General features: G+C 40.4%; 2 protein-coding genes across 2 annotated transcripts in view; one reads left to right on the forward strand and one right to left on the reverse strand.

Annotated features, from left to right (window-relative positions):
* Positions 1-17,535, reverse strand: part of TBCD (tubulin folding cofactor D) — a 109,901-nt gene that overhangs the window by 74,760 nt on the left and 17,606 nt on the right. Inside the window, exons 10-14 of the mRNA XM_032751706.3 lie at positions 17,190-17,322; positions 15,922-16,073; positions 14,960-15,020; positions 14,461-14,535; positions 11,375-11,469 (exon numbers count right to left, since the gene is read on the reverse strand). Coding sequence (XP_032607597.2) covers positions 11,375-11,469; positions 14,461-14,535; positions 14,960-15,020; positions 15,922-16,073; positions 17,190-17,322 — 516 coding nt within the window. The remainder of the gene's footprint in view (positions 1-11,374; positions 11,470-14,460; positions 14,536-14,959; positions 15,021-15,921; positions 16,074-17,189; positions 17,323-17,535) is intronic.
* ZNF750 (zinc finger protein 750) lies at positions 836-9,137 on the forward strand. The gene is made up of 3 exons (XM_030287673.4): positions 836-1,006; positions 5,403-7,035; positions 7,443-9,137. The coding sequence occupies exons 2-3, from the start codon at positions 5,612-5,614 to the stop codon at positions 8,152-8,154; spliced, it is 2,136 nt and encodes a 711-aa protein (XP_030143533.4). The 5' UTR covers positions 836-1,006; positions 5,403-5,611; the 3' UTR covers positions 8,155-9,137.

The raw sequence follows: 17,535 nt of genomic DNA on the forward strand, positions 1-17,535 counted from the left end.
TTAACATCTCTGGAACACTGGAATTAGTAGCCAAAAGCCACTTTGCTTATCCGTTAACGTGAGTGGTTTTTAGACAGAGCTACAAGTATCAAACAATTTTCCTTGTGCCAGCCAGTGTGTGATGAAATTTCACCGAGCAGCTCAGCCATGCCACCAGTGACTGGCACACGCACCCAGAAATTTGTCATTTACAGACTCGAACAAAAAGCACAACTAAAAGGCAGCCCCAACACTTAGCAGTGGGTGAGCAGTTGACTTTCCCATTCCACTGCTGGATTCACAGGTCCTGAGCAAACACAGAGCCATGACAATCAATCCTCCCTGCAGTGACTCCTTTCCCTTTCCAGGACCTGTACATTTGGCTGTCGATTATAGACAAGCTTTGGCAGGTTCCTGTGGCAAGCAAGCTTGGAGTTAGTTCAGTCCCGCCTTCAGAAAGGAGACTCATGAAGGACAAAAATTTAAATAAAAATGAAGAGGGGGGGGAGAAAAAAAAAAAAAGAGCAAGAATATTAAAGCTACAAAGGCATTCAATAAAAAAGTCAGTCTCTAATAAATGACCAAAATTATTTTCTAAGCTTTGCTACCCCCTGCGTACAGTCAGTTCTGCTGCCCACGAGTCACTTGTAGAAAACTTAAATATCCTCAGTGTTAACTAAGCCACTTCTGACCCCACACTGTAAAAGGAGCAGCCACCAGAGCTGAGAGCAAAACTTGGTTGTTGGAGGGCACGGAGCGAGGACGGGAGCTGCCTTCGATAGGAGATGCTGAGGTAATGCTCAATGAGAGCGGTGGACGCAAACAAATGAATCGTAGCTGCAGGCTGGAGTAATATCAGGTGCATCTCTACACCCCGAGGGCTCAACTCCTACACGCTCAGGTCCCTCCCCTGGAACAGCCTCCTGCAGTTTCACTCAGGGCTCAGCAGAGAACAGGTACTGCTCTCCCAGCAGTGACAGCTCCAGCGCAGCGCCCGCCCGGCGGCTCTCGGACACCCCAGTGCCCGGTGAGTACATTGCTTTAGAGAATTTCTTTCAATAAAACCTGCTCAAAGTACGGAGGAAATCCGAGGTGCTCAGTTCCCAGCTGTCCCAGCAGCCAGGGTTACTCCAGCAGGTGCACTCACAGCACCGGTCTCGGCTTTCAGCAGAAAGTTTCACTAGGAGAGGGGAATATTTCAGTCTGAGAGAAAAGCTAACTCTTAAAAAGTTTTTACAATAATTAACTCTTGTTGGTGCAAAGGGTCTCAGCACCTTTGATTTTTTCTTTTATTTGGGGAGTTAATATACTGAAGTATATTATTGCTTAGAATTGCTGTGTTTGCTGTGCCAGCTCTGCTTCCTAGAGTCACATCAGGTTCATCTGAAAAGCTTGTATGAAAATAATGTGCTCCAGCTTTGATTTATTAATTTTTCCACCTTCTGGAAATATAGCAGAAAATCAGATTATTTTCTATTTTCTAGTAAATTAGAGTGTTTTAAAACATTGATTTATTAAATTGGTATGTAGACAGATTTTTATTTCCTATCCATGCTGCTTTAGCAATCTGTTTAATCTGTATTTCGGAGCTTCTCTCACACACACACACAGCAGTTCTCGTGGGTCTGCACCTCACACACACACTGCCTTCCCTGCACACCCCTCTCACCTCTGTTTCCTCCTAATTAACAATCAGTTGTGTTAAAATTTATCTTTCAGTTTCAAGGACCTGGAAGTTTAGAAGGGAGGGGTGGTTAATCGCTGGAAAAATCTCAGCTAGAATAAAACTCACAAATCTTGTTCTTGCAACACCCTGGGTAGGTGACAATGGCATGTCCTTGGGTTATGCAATAATGCCACATCACAATATTTTAATTATAGTATGTCCTTCAAAATGTTCCACCCCAGTGAGTCCTCCTGGTCAGAGAGATCCACATCACCAGAAGGAGCCTGCAATAATAATGGGGTGGGCATGAGCAGCTGTTACATACTTTGCTGAAGCAGTGTCCTAAAAAGAAATGTAATTACTGTCCCTGCTTGTAATAAAAGACATTTTGAAATTTCCTCTTTGATCAACTGGGCATTTTAAACAATTTAAACTACTTAAAACCTTAAAAAAACAACCTGTACAGATCTATATGCACATATCTCTGTGTGTGTATGAATACACATGTGTATATGTGTATATACACTTATCCCCACGGACATTTTTTGTTTATATATTTACACACAATGTTCAACTACATTCCTGTTTTCTGAACCTGCCAACAGGTTAAACACAAGGAGGGAGCAACAAGCTGCTTTTAAAAATAGAAGGAAGGAAACTTGGAGCAGTCGGTCTCAGGCTGGAAAGGGCGACAGGTTCGAAAGCCATGAGGAGGTTACTAGTGACAAAAACAAACAACTAAGATAACCTCAAGTTTAATCAAGATTATCTGAATAACTTGTTTTCAATAAAAATATAAATAAATAACACTACTGCATTTCAGAACTAGAGAATTATAATAATATATATAACCATCTGCATTTCTACAAGCAGGACTACAGGAAATAAATTCTCAATCTAAAAAAACAAAGTTATGTAAAAATTATCCTGCTGTTGGAGACTTTTTCCTCCTTTTTAAAAGATATCACAAGTGATGGCATTGAAGTTAAAGGAAAAAGCAACTACTTATTTTGATATTTTCTTTCCAATACTGAATTCTAACTTTGGCAGCACAAAACATATATTGTACAGCTGTAAGTAACATTATTTATATAGGGACTTTTTAATTGGTTACACCTATTTTAAACCATTAATGTCCCTTTTGACTGTGTGATCAAATAGTTTTAATGCTTTTTAATAATAAAATATGTCTCTCTGCCAGACACTCCTGTGTCTTAGAGACCAGAGGAAGAATTACCCTACTTGTCTAACTTTAGAAATATTTTATTACTGGCATTATTAAACCACAAGAAAAAAGGGATTAAATAGTAAAAGAGAGAAAGAAAACATTCACCTGGCTGGCACTGACCTAAGTTTAGGGAAGGTAAACACCCTTTAAAATGAGCTGCTCTCTGCACCTCTCAAGTCAGAGCAGCAGGTTCTGGAGCCATCAAAACAAATTAAATAGAAAGAAATAAAAAGCTGTTGGGATGCTCTCCTGCTGTACCCACGGCAGAGGAGCTCCAAGGCTTGAAATTTCTAACATTAAAACTGCAACAACGCATTTTACCTTGTTAAGAAATGATAGTTAATACTCTGTCCAACAGGAATAACTTGAATCAAAGTTAAATACCAAGTACAAAGTCAGAGGGGGGAGGACAGGACACACAGGAATTTTCATTATGAAGCAAAGGAAAGCTGGAAGAACAAGGAAATCTAATTACCATCCCTTTATTATAAATGCTGCACCTGAATGCAGATTCGGACCTTATCATAAATACTTCACCTGAGAAAGCAATGGAGTTTTGACAATATCTTTTTTCAAGAATAATTAGTACAAGCACTTCCAAGAAGATATAAAGAGTAACAGGTACAAACTGACTTGACCAAGTCCATGACAAACTTTCCATGCTAGTTACACATCATTAGTTAAAAAAAGTGCAACAAGCTCACTGAAGGCAGAAGAAAAAGCCCAGTTCCCTATCTCAACCTCTCCTCCTATGTCTCAATATTTCATTTACTTATTTTTAATGTAAAAATATTATTTTTAATATTTCAAAGGATTTACTGCAATTGTTGCTTAAAATATTTTAAAACAAAATATATTAATATTGAAAATTTATTGGACTACCATTTCAGCCATACACCAATGATTAGATTTTAACATGCTAATGTATTTTTCCTTGTTGCTTTTACAGTATCAGTATGCAACTCAAACAACTTCATTAAAATCTGAAAAACAAAAAGCTACTTCTCTAGCAATTCCTTTTTCATTAATCTGAAGCACATTTAATCACTTTTTAATTTTAGGAAAAAGCTTGATTATTTTTTTCTTATTTGCAGAGCAGCTCTGCATTTTTAAGGGTTCCTTCACAATAAGTATTTTAACAAAATTAATACTTCTATGACATCAGAAACAACATTTAATACAATTTCCTAGAATTACTGTACCTGATGAGCCAAGCAGCAATTCTGTAGCTTTCCCTTCAGTTTTCATCATATGTTGCCTGCCATTTTCTGTTAAATAATCTCTGATTTAAGAAATGCAAAACATCTCTACTTGAAAGAAAATCTCACAGCACATAATTACCAGCAATTCTTTTCATAAACTTAGTGTTTTAATAATACTAATTCAAACTTCTATGTAAAAAGCTTTTTTTTAACAAAAAAAATAGAGCTATCTCGTCACTCTTCCAATTAGTATTCCTGTAGTTTCGGGTAACACAATAGATACAGTACGTGGTTTTGCAACAGTCATCATTTTGATAATGATGCTTGTAGTTCATGATGAAATCATCAGTTTTTAGATCTCTGCCATAACACATCCTATAAAATCATGAGAACTTGACTCCGAGAGTTTCTCACGCCTTCAGAATCAGTGAACATAATGGAACAAGCCGGTACAAGCCCTCCCGACTTATCTACCCAGCGAATCACTGGGCTGGATAAAGTATCCACAAGCTTCGTTTTTCCAGAGAAAGGCAGATAGATCCTTCCCCTAGAAATCAATTACTGTCAGGCACTTTTCCCCCTGAGTTAATACACTCGTGTTAACTGCGTGCAATCTGTGAGGAGCGACGCAGCAGGAGGATGGGAGGATGGGAGACGTGTTTATCAGGCAGAGGATTCCATTAGTCAGACACTACAGCGCTCATTTCTCTTAATTGAATTAGGAAGAGGAAGAAAATCGGTGTGGTTTTATCCTTCGAGAGATTGGGCACTTTTGAGGTATCCATTGAGATTGGGCTGTTGGGAAACGCCACACCAGTGAAGAGAGGGGTTGGTCAGTCTCAGAAAGAGCCCAGTCAGCCGCCCAAGAGCGACCCATCCACCCCACCCTTGTGTCACCACAGCAGGAAATTCCCTCCTCGCTCTCCCGGACCGGCCCGACAGGCTCGCCCCACATCCAGCCCCTGCTGGGACCTGCCTCTTCCCATCCCACCCACTCCACTCCTCTCTCAACAGCTCCACCTGGATTTCTACTTTCATCTTCTCAATGAGTGTTCCTCCAGCTTTCAAAGAGAACTCACAGCACAGGCAGGTGACAAGTGCTGCTGCTGGAAATTAGGCCACTTGTGTGACTGTGTTGGGGTGCGGGAGGATGCCAGAGGTCAATGCCCATCTAACTCCAGTCTGACATCCAGCTTTTTTATTCTGTTTTAAAATACCCAAATAACACAACATATGCAGTATGAAGGGGAATGCTCTTAAGAGAAGGCACTACTTTGTGCTTAGTCCCAGTGTTCCACTACAGCTCATTTTAAACTTTGTGTTTCAGTTCCTGCACTACCAGTGGCAAAAGCCTTGTTTTCCGGCACCCTCTTCCCTGAGACACCACAGGAGCTGGCTGCTTCTCCTCACCTGGGAAGAAGGATTCTAGAAACCTGAAAAACCGGAAACATCACGAGGCTAAAACCAAGGGAAGCCAACCACAAGAAAGTTTTTATAAAGAACCATTACACTTAATTGTTTAAAGCAGAAAAAGAAATGAGTCTCCTCAAAGAACGTAAACCCAAGAAGCCTCATTACATCCCAAGACCACCGGGAAAGCCATTCAAGTACAAGTGCTTCCAGTGCCCCTTCACTTGCAATGAGAAATCCCATCTCTTTAACCACATGAAGTATGGCCTCTGCAAAAACTCCATCACTTTGGTGTCAGAGCAGGATCGTGTCATCAAGTGTCCAAAGGGCAGTTCCCTGGAGCCCAAACAGATCAACCAGCTGGAGTCTACCGTCAAACCAACTTCTTCTAAATCTGTCACAAACGGACTGTCAAGCCTCGATTCAAAGCCTCAATATCCTTTCACAAAAGAAGACGCCAAGGAAAACGTTGAGTTACAAAACCAGGCAACAAACGCTGCAATTCAAGGACAGAAACCTGCGATTCCCAAGGAATTAAGCCCTGCCAGCTCCGCAGCAGAAGGTGCCATCGGCGTGCAGCCCCTGATGGAGGGCATGGTCAGGCCCTCGGCCTTCGTTCCCGTCGGAGAACACCGAGACAGCAAAGGCCCAGAAATCACTGAGGCATCTGAAATCCTCTCCCTCTCTAACAAAAGCTCTCCTTTTCACACCAAGTCTGCATTTCACGCACCGGCTCACCCGTGGAAGGCAGGTTCTTTCCTCCCAGAATTTCCACACAAAGTTGCTCCCACGAAAGGATTTGGCTCCATTTCACCTTACATGCAACCAATGATTCCTGAGTACTCACCCCATTTCTATGAGCACCGGCTTGCTATCTACACACCTTATCTGCTCCCAGGTAACTCAGAGTGTGAAAGCTCTACTCTCTCTGTCTATGGAACACAAGACCAAAGACACTTTCTTCCCCACCCTGGGCCACTTCCAAAACCCCTAAATCCATCAGCATATGAACACTATCGATTGTTCCAACAGTACCACTCCACTCCACCGATACCATATGGATTTTGTAGGCCAACAGATCCTCCATTTTACAGATTTTCACACGTAGCTGGTATTAACAGGGATCAAAACTCTCATCTGATGGAAGAAACCACCTTGCTGTACCCAGCTTCTTTAAGCCCTTCCCAACAATACCCTCTAAGTTCCCATAAAAAACAAGCAGATTATGAAAAAGAAATGACATTATTGCATGCCAAAGGTAATGCTAAGGATGACCAAAATGAAAGAGAGAATGCCAAAATGAGCCCTCTCGCGGGAAGCGCGGCAACAGGCTCCCCCGGCAGACCCAGCCCCACCAACTTCACCCAGACAAGCCACACGTGTGAGGGTTTGTTTGACCTCTCCAACAAGTCATCGTCCACATCCCTGGGCAAGTATGACCAATCAGAAGAAAACTTCACAGCCTTCAGACCTGTGAGGAAAAGCACGGACCAACCTCCTTCCCTTCAAGGCACGCAGGCACAGCAGGAGAGAGGGGATTCACCTAACAGGTAACGTAACACTTCGCAAATTCTTGTCAGTTTTACCAGGGGCACACAAAGACAGATGGGCACATTTCATACAATGCTTGTTAGATATATTTAGATTTACAGCAGTGAGTTGATATGTTCTGTACTAACTGTGCAAAGCACAAAGGTGCTATAGTGAGCAGACTGTTCGTTCTCCTTAAATGTACCAGGAATTTCCACTGTGTTTGTGAACTTCCAAGGTGTTAGAGTACTTCAGGGAATTACTTCCATTACAGTGATGGGTAAGGTGAAAGGGATTTAAAGGAGAAACAACAGAATTGTCAGACTTCTACCCTAGAAGTCTAGTTTTCCTCTTCTTGCCCACTTCCTCAGCCCCAGCTGAAAAGAGCAATTGATAGTAAATTCTCTTTTCTCCTCGTTTCTTTCAGCATCAATGTCACTGATGAAGACTCACACACAGAGACTGATGGTCAGAACAACGCGGGCTCACCGTCCAACACGGAAGAAGACACAGGGATAGGTCCCCTCAATCTTTCAAAAAAGCCCGACACAAGCACAGGACCTGCTCATGAGCACATGTACAAAACCCCATCCAAAACAGACAGGCAGAGCTTCCTGGAAATGCAGGACATGCCCCTGAACCTCTCAGTGAAGGATTCCTGCAACACAGCCAGCCTGAAAACGTCCTTCCACAGCCCATCCCACGATAACACCGCCGCTGCTGCTGCTGCGAACGCCGAGAAGGAGAGCTGCGGAGCGGAGCCGTGCGTCCCCAAGAACGCCAGCAGCAGTGCCTGTGACAAACCCTTCGCAGCCCAGCGAGGTGAGGCTGCAGACTTGGGGCTCATGGAGAGCTGTGACGAGCAGAAGCAGACGGCAGCCGTGGCTCTGTGCCAGCTGGCCGCCTACAGCCCCGGCACGGCCCGGCTGGACGGCGACGGGCACGGCGCGCAGGACGGGCACGCCGCGCCCGCAGAGCCCGCTGCCGATGCTCAGGATGCTCCGTGCAACCCAAAGGGGAAAGGACAAAAAAGGACAAACCAAAAAGAATCCACGAAATCCCAGCAAGGTGCTAAGAGGGTCAGGCCCAATGACTGCAGCAGAGTCTTCACTTTAAGGAAGAGAACAAGAGTGTCCTAATTCTCCTCCTTTCAGTGAGTTTCTGGTTACCAGCGTCATCGTGAAATTTCTACAAACCCTCACTCACTGGGCTTGGCCCGTGACAAGATACATTCAGTCTGTCCATTGTAAATAATGTTCATAATTTTATATTAATATTTTTAAGTAATTGAACTTTGACTTGTACAAGCTCAGGTTTTGATGAGTGAATTTTTGCATTCGTTACTAAAGCCAAAGTAAATTAGATGAATCTTCAAGGGGTATTTGCAATTGTATGATGTAAAATAACTTTTACAATTTCTTTTCTTAAAAGATGTTTAAGCTCTAGAAACAATACTGCTCAATAAGATACTGTCATAGTCTTTTTCCAGTCTTAACTTCATCTAGTAGGGGGGTTTTTGGTCTTTTTTTTTTCCTTTGAAAACCTTTTTATGTCACTGTGCAGTAGTTTAAACAAGCTTAAGATTAAAACTGGCTTTTTAGAATATACTGTAAAAACTGCTCCATGTATGGATGCACTTTGCCATTCTGCCCTAAGACAGAACAACAGACCAAATTTAGTTACTCAGAGGCAGAGGCCACTTTAAATAAACTGCCCCAAACGCTGTGTAAGCAACCTTTTCTCGCACTGACTGAGACCAAGATTCAAGTTAAACCAAAGAAAGCCTGCACAGGTTTAATAAATGCAGTTTATGTTCAACTTTAAGTAAATGGCTATGGAAACAACACTGAAAATATGAAGAACTAAGCAATCCAGGTGCCTGCTTTGCTGAGGTTAGACAGACACTGGGCAACCTTCAAACTCCAGGCCTAAAAAGTTATTTATATAATTTATTTCACCTGAGGCAAACTCTCCTGGGGAAGGTCTTGTTTCAGTACATGTGTATTACTCAGTATCAGTTTCTGTGTCCTTCTACATACAGCTATAAAACTATTTCCTAGTTCTATATCTGTGTATATAAACCGGCAATTTTTCAAATAAATCTTGTGATCTGTACTTAAAATATATGGAAAGTCATTAATGAACACAAATACATTTGCTACATTATCTATATTGAAGAACAATTAGCAAGAAGTTGCTAGTTAAATTTTCAATTGGCAAGCAGAATTTTGGGACCAAATCAATTCCAAACAATACCAAGGAAAAGGAGCTTTCCTCAGTGATGGAAATTTATTACGCAGGTTAATTCATCCATATTTTAATTCCAAATTATGAAGCTCCGAATTCCCTCTGCCTTAAAGCTGCTGTCCAGCTTGTCCAAACTGCTACAAAAGATCAACTAAAACAAGGCTGATCCCTGTGTAAATTTGCACAGTGTAAGGAGAACAAACCCAGAACAAGCATTATTCCCATAAAACCACAGGTATAAATTTCTCATTGATCACTGCTCAGGGGAGGGGCATCCTCACCTGCCTGAACATCACTAATAGGTGTAAATCTACTCAAGGAAGTGGAGCTGCATTCAGCACAATGCAGAATTCCCAGAATATTTTTAACTCATGTTTTGTGCTGTGCTGCTTTGAGCCAACAACTCAGACAGAGATTTGTGACAAGTTTGGTAATTAAATAGTAAAGGACAGAACTTCAGGTTCTGAAGTAAGAAACAAAAAAAGATACACTGGTCTTTAATCCTTCACAGAGAAAAGCTTCTCTCACATTATCAAAAGGCAAAAATAGCAATGTGAGTTTGAAAAAGGAGAATGCAGCAGCAGAAGAAGCCAAATTAGCTGAAATGCCAACAGCAGGGCAAAGTCAGTGAGGTATTGAGCTGTACACCACCACATGACAGAACAAAGAGAAGGAGCTGCTTTCCAGTCCAAGATTAAAGCTACAATCTTAGGATCAGATGCTGCTAAATCCCTAATTTCCAAACATGAAATTATAGAGTCATGTGTCACCACTGCCACTCTTCACACTATGGGCCTCACTCATCTCTGAAAGCAGAAAGCTTCAGTTACTATCATCCACAATTTTTTAAAAAAATCTCATGTATCTCTTCACTTGGTAATTTGAATTTCTTTAAAGTGAATGAAGAAAAACTTTTTTTCTTCCCTAGAATTCAAGGATTTATTCTCCTCCATCTCCACACAAATATTATTTATAAAAGCCAGCTCCAGTGGTGATCTGATCTGCCTTCTTCAAATTAAATAAAAATCTATGTCATGAGGTTATCCAGATTCCCTGACAGAGTTGTACAGTTTTGGTTTTGTGAGAACTGAAATACAGATTTACCTCTGGAGGATTTCCCTTTCATGATTCCCCAGCTGTAAGCTGGAAGGTTTTTAACTGCTTCACCTTTATTATGCAAGGGCAAAAGTAATGAAAAAGGGAAACCAACTGAAGGCTCACTGCACAAACCTTCTTACATGCAGCACATGCTATAATGGACATGAACTCCTTCCATGGAGACAGAGTAATAAACTGTATTAAATGCCATATTTTACAGCACATCTTCAAACTAGGAAAGATTAAGCACCCTGAATAACTAGTATGAAACACCAGCTTTGAAATACTTTTAAAATTTAGTGTTCAACTTCTCTGTTCAACACAGGAGCACCAGATGGGATGCAAAGAACCATCTAGAATAAGACACTGATGTAAAAGCACCCAAGGGTGGATGTCAACTGCTAAATTGTGCTTTTGTTATTCCCACTCTATATGGCATTGACCAAAATTACATTAATATTTCTCTAATTCAATGCATGTTGATAACTAGAGAACACACAAAGAAACAATTCCTCTGTCCTGTTCTTTTTCTTTCCATCCTGCTATTTCAAAAACCCATTTAAAACATAAACAGTTCATATATAAATTACATGAAACTGGCCTTTGAAATTTAACCATAAACAAACAGCAGAAGCTACTGGCTTTAAAGTGCAAGTTAGTCATCAATTATTTAATATATTCTGCTTAAATAATGACACTGACACAATATGGAGACATCGAGAATTGTTTTATACAAGTGTACAAAGAAACATGGGAGGGAAGAAGAAAGAAGAAAACCTCAAGAAATTAATTCCATTTTGGAAAGAAATATTTATTAAGTATAAAAAAAGGCACACCCAAGCCAATGCTTTAGACTTAAATATCCCCATGGGCAAATGTTTTACTGTAGAACTCAGTACTTCAGTCATCACCCAGCACACACACAGGAGCAAATCCCAGTCTGTTGCCACACATTTGGTGCTTAATAATATGAATTGTTATTTCATGAACTTACAGTCAGCAAGTCCAACTCACCATCTGAGATTCGGGAAGGGAGCAGCAATCCTCTCCTGCCCAGCTCAGCCAGGGCCAGGCACCCTCCGTGCCACGCGTTGTCTGTTTCCTGGAAACTGATGTCAGAACAGAAAAATTTGTTAAAACTGGCCCTCTCTCTCAGGATTTAATTTTTTATGGTGAATTCCTAACATTTTAAAAGAGCCTTAATCCAAACCAGCATGTTCTCATTGTTATTGATACCAGTGAACTTGTAAAATAGAATGACAAGTTGAACATGTTTTCCTTCCCATTTATGTAACATAAACAGTGCTATAAATATGATTAAATAAGCAAAAAACCCATTTATTACTATAAATGTAACTCAATACACAAGATTCAATACCAGAAATTTATAGAGAAAAGGAAAACAACTTCCTAGTACACGGGCAAAAGATTTACAGAACATACCCAAAATAACCAAAGGGTTTAGTGCCAAATGCAGCCCTTAACTCGCAAAAGAGGTTCAAATGGCAATTCCCAGCAAACCCTTTAGAAAAGTTTATGAAGTAAGGAAATTGTGCTTTTTATCCACCTTTAGAAAACATAAACCAGAGAAACTTGCAGTGAACAGAGCAAAAAAACCCCAAATGGCAAACAATTTTTAGTGGGCTGGCAGGTAATGGAGTGAAAAGAGGAAAGTTGGCATGCTGCAGGATTAAATCTGAACAGAGTTCATTTTGTATTACACTAGGAGCAGGAATCTGAGAAGAAAACACTGGACAGCCAGACTAGGTCATATCCAAGCTTCATCTCTCCCAACACCATCTCTGAATTGCACCTCTGAGCGCAGGTGCTCAGCCAAAGACAAGCAGGACCCCATCCCCTGCTTGTCCCCCTGGCTTTGGCACTTGGCAGCACGGAGACAGCTCAAGCAGAGGCTGGAGCTGGATTTATTATTTAATAACCTCTGAAGGGACTCTCTTCCATTAATTTGTATAATCCCTTTTTGAACTCCCTTTACACTTTTGGCTCCCATAACATCCCGTGGCAATGACTTCCACTGGTTAATTATAATTGTGTGGAAATGCACTTCCTGCTGCTTCCCTGCTCTGGCAGCAGGGAGAGAGTGAATCCTCAACAGCTGCTCGCTCTCCCTCCTGCTGGCCTATTTACAGTGGAGATACACCAAATCACACCCTTTTCCTTCCCACCTGTAAAAAGCTCCATCAGTTAAACCACCTCTCAGTGATTTAGTTTTATCTCTTCCTTTCCTAATCATTTCCAACATGACATTTGTCCTGTTTGCCCTGCCAGCTGCTGAGCACTCCCCTGATGCACTCTGACAGATCAGTGGCTTCCAGGGGTTTGACAGTGAGCAGCATTTTGCCCCAAGTGCATCAGTTTGCATGCATGAGACATCGTATTTTACATGACATTTACTGTCATAGTACTTCACCTGGGCTTCTGTAACACCTTCCTTCCTGTCACTTTTAGCTCTCACTACACTAAATCAACTTGGAATATCAGCTGGTTTCCTCAGCCCCTCATTCCCCTTTTTTCCAGGATTCTTTATGTGTATGTTGAACAACACAAGGCTCATACCCCAGTGGAACTGTGCTGACAATCTCCTACACTGTGAAAAATCATCACGTGTTTCTTCCCTGACTCTTGTCCTTTGATATGTCTACACAGAACAAATCTTTTCTTCTTATCCCAAGAGGTATAAAAGAGTCCTCTGATGAGCAACTGATTTATTCCTATTTTGGTCACTAGATATTTAGTGCGAAGAATCCAACAGAGGTTCTCTCTGTCCTTGCCTACGTTTGTTCCCAGGTGTTTCTGAAGAAAGCAGGTCACTCAATTACTAGTTGAATTACTCATCCCTCTGACTTGAAAAACAAGGAAAGAAAACACAGTGAGTACAGGTCTTTGAAGCTCCAGGGATAATTGAGATCAGCAGCACCTCTTAAATTAATCACAGTAACACACTGAGGGATCATCTGAGTGGATACTTTCCTTGCAAGTCTTTCAGACTTTATACCTTCTTTTTTTCTAACGTGTTATCCTTTGAGCTGGCATCCTTTATTTGTACTCACAACCCAAGTGAAAATACTTTTTAAAACTGGGGAAATCTGAGTGACAAACTGCTCATGACCAGCATTTCTTGCCAATAAAGAAACTCTTTTTGTTATTGGCTTGCCCTAAACCACTCGTTTAGATTTCAGGTACTTAATGCAGCTGTGACGAGCAATTTGGTATTAAACAAAAGCCCATGATACTTGTTTAATTTTTTGTTTAATGACTTCACATGCTCTACAGGAATGCAAAGCCATGACATCCAATGTACCAAAAGAACATCTGTGTGCCCCAGCCAGAGTTTCCACTGGTCCCAAATCCTCTCTGACACAACCAACAGCAGATCCCTTAGCCAGAGTCTAAGAACCAGCACATTCTCTCTCCAAAACACTTCCAAACTCGGGCAGATCATGGAGAAGCTTGCAGACAAGAAACACACTTTTTGTTCAGGTAAATATTCTCACTATTCACAAGGTCCCATGGCAAGAAGTTTTTACAGTTTTACTGTGTGAATAACACCACCCTGTCTTTATTCTAAACCTGCCACCTGATGCTTGAGTTTGCTTTCAGTAACACAAAACCCAGAGGGCAACCCCTGCCACACCATTCCCAAGTGCATAAATCTCTATTATACCCTATTTATTCCTCATTCTCACTACATGTTTCAGGCTCCCCTCACACAGAGATTGTTTCTCACCTCTGGTGAACCTTAGAACATCATTTCCAGTTCTACTGGGGTTCTAAGAATGGACACTAAACTCAAGGCATGAACCTGAGCACACCAGGAATCTCTAAAGTAGCAACTTAATGAGTATATATTTAATCTTTCCTAAGATTAACTTCAGTCCCTGCACGTTACCTTAGTATGGAGTCACGAGGATAGATCACAAATAATTTCTTTATTGAATATCCTTAGCCAATCTGTGCCTTCAAAGATTTTGAAATCTGAGAGAAGGGACAGCAAGAAAATTTACAGATTTTTAGACCTTTCATCCTAACTGCTGTCCCCCTGTTCCACAAGCAGGCATGGTGTGAAATAAGATTCTTACCTAAAACAGTCCAACAGAGACCCAATCACATCATCTGCTAATTCTTTTGGAAGTCTTCCAGTTATTCTACCAATTCTACAGAAGAAGAAAAAGAAAGAAGCACACAATGGATCATTAGTACTACAGTTAATTGGTAAATCACAGAAAAAAATTAGTTACTGCAATCCTCCTGATTTCAAGATGCCACCCCACTGCCCTAAGACTGATACCCTTAAAAAACAATCTCAAACTTTAAAAAAATTACACAGCAGTGAACCTCCCACAGAAATACATTTTAAAAGAGAAAGAGAAAAAAAGCATCTTGAAGAACTTTGCAACAGCAAATATTGGCAATACACCCAAATTACCAATCCTGGATTACACTACATTTCTATATTGTTTACAGCTTAGCTGCAAAAATAGAAGAAAAATAAATAAAAATAAATAAATACAGAAATATACTGTTTACATGTTATATATTGTTTATATGTATTGTTTGCAGTCACCATAACAAACCTACCCTTTGGCTGCAGACCACCTGACGATGGTGTCTTTGTCTTTCAGGCCAACCAACAATTGTTCTGCAAATAATTTTGTTAAAAGAAGAAAACCAGATTATTCTTATTTAACAACAGAAAAAATTCTTAAGATGTTCAAACTTCATTTGCTTCTTTGTATAAAAATGTTTGTATCTAGATCTATGCTCTTTGTCACACAAGTACAACTTGAAATTAAAAACCAAGGAATATGTCAAAATTGTTTTATAGAAAGAGACTAATTTTAAAAGATTCAAAATGGAGGTCATGGTGCTTTTAGCAGAGGTTCATTAGATTATTCAGTTATAAAAGTCTTCTGATGCAATTTTTACCTATTTATTTACAGAATATCCACCAGCCACTACAACTGCATATTAATAAACAGATGCTGTTCCTTTGATACTACCACACTCTAAAAATTAAACCATAATTCTTCAGCTTTTATGTGACATGTTTTTTTGTTGTGTATTTCTTTATAAATTTTAATTCACCTTTCCATTTGTGAAAGGCTCAGGGCATCTCTTTTATAGAACTGGATAAAATTGGTAAAACGTATTTCAGTATCTTTATACCTCCATGGCCAACTCCACAACAAATGCTCCAGTACTGAGTTTCTGATTGAGAAGCTGAAATCCAAATCATATGACAAAATACCATCTATTTTAATCAGCTGCACAGACTGAAGTTTTAGAGTCTTTTCAGCTGTCCACACTAGCACAGATAGCCATATCATTTTTTAGCCCCAATCAGATCGTCTTCCAAAGTATGTTTAATTTGCAGCATGTAAGAAATGGATTTGTAGAGAATTTTTGAAGTTTAATAGAAGGTTTATACACTATGTATTTGTATATAAATTTTGTATTTGTATATAAATTTAAAATTTAAATTTAAAAGGGCACAATCTGACAGCAGCATTGCAATGATTTCTCTCCAAGCTTTAACACACCTACAACATTTTCAATCTCTCCTGGAATGTCATATTCCTCATCATCATCAGCTTCAGGAGGAGCAGCAGCAGCAACTTCTCTCTTTTGGTTCTGCACAGCAGCACCCTGAGGCTGCAGGTTGGCAGCCAGGGACCGACAGCCACGCTGGTACCTGCAGAGCAAACACACACTTCAGAGATTTCTGATTTAACTTCCAGCTGCAGCAGGGACACACTGCCACAGAGTCTGCCTGCCACCTCCCTACCCCTCCCAGGGCACAGCTCTCCAGTTCTTTAGTGCCTGCTTTAAAGAAAAGGGAGAAATATCCCATTCTCCTTGCTCCTGACCCAGTTGTCTGTTTTCCAAGGTGAGAAGAGCCAGACTATTCAAATAGTTCCTTTTCATTATCCCTCCTTTCCTGTTTCACTATAACCTATTTTCCACTGCTAACAAGAGAGACAAAATTCCCATGCCCAAAAGTCTTTCTAAAAACTTTAAAAAAAATTAATAAAATCAGCTTATTAAAAATTGCTTTTTAAATCTCAAAGCCAGCTCAGTACTTTCTGACCAAGCTGTACTCGAATATTTAGCCCGTGGTGTAGATGCATTCTTACAAAAGATAGACTTTACATGCTAAACTGACTTTTGCCATGGGGCAAGGTACATTCTCCACCTAAAAAGAATTTTCTATGCCTAAGGATGTTCTCAAAAGCCAGTAAAATAAATACAATAAAAATAGTCACCAAGGGAGCCTGCAATTTTAAAATATCAGTGCGAGAAATCTAGAAAAGAGTTTGCCCTCTGGCAGTAGGTAAAACCAGACACCAAAACCTGACTAATATGCAAAACCAGAGCGGGATTGCAAACCACTTTTCCCCTGTGAACTTTCTATTGAATCAGGGTAGGACCAGGTAATGGAAAAAGTTATGTTCACTCTTACAAAATTGTACTAAATCAGCTTCAGGAACAAAGGTCGCCATCTTCCCATATTTAGTGAGTTGCATTATATAGGAACAGGCTTCTGCTTGTGCAACGTGCAAAGTCAGATTTGGCTTGTCCCAGCACTTATTTATGCACCAAAATTGAGAAAAAATACAAGAAAGTGGAAGAATCCTCCTTTTTCCAAATAATGCAAATGAAGAATAATGTTCATTCCCACAGGGATTTCTTTGTCTTTAAGGGAAGGTTAAGAGGAGCAGAATGCAAACATATGGATTTATGTATTTGTAGTTGGTTTTGTGCTTTTGGATTTTCCTTTTTTTTTTGAACTTTTCAGCTTTAAACTGACCTCCACTTTGCTACCTTTGGTTTCACAAATGTCAGCCCGAGTCGCTGGACCAGTTTCATGCCCAGCTTGCGCAGAACCATCTGATTGCTTTCTGACAGCTTGCAGTTATCAAGACACTCCAGAACAGTAGCAGCTGTGAAAGAAAACAAACACACCAGAAAAACTGCTTTTAGAAAGCACCTTGGTATGAACATTTGAAAGTTTTGACTGTTTTTTAGGAGATTTCTATTTTTAAAGGCATTACTGAAATACAAATGCCCCGTTACCTACTTTGTGGTAGCTGACACTGGTCAAATAGCTGCAATATCCTTCACTGCCCAAACAGGAGAGATGGCTTTAAGGATTA

The sequence above is a fragment of the Taeniopygia guttata genome, chromosome 18 (assembly GCF_048771995.1).
Source record: "Taeniopygia guttata chromosome 18, bTaeGut7.mat, whole genome shotgun sequence".
Lineage (NCBI taxonomy): Eukaryota > Metazoa > Chordata > Aves > Passeriformes > Estrildidae > Taeniopygia > Taeniopygia guttata.

Bases quoted from the DNA above. Each gene is read 5' to 3' on its own strand.
- ZNF750 (XM_030287673.4), top strand. From the start codon at position 5,612: ATGAGTCTCCTCAAAGAACGTAAACCCAAGAAGCCTCATTACATCCCA. The intron at 7,036-7,442 runs GTAACGTAACAC...CGTTTCTTTCAG, and splicing joins AGAGGGGATTCACCTAACAG to CATCAATGTCACTGATGAAG.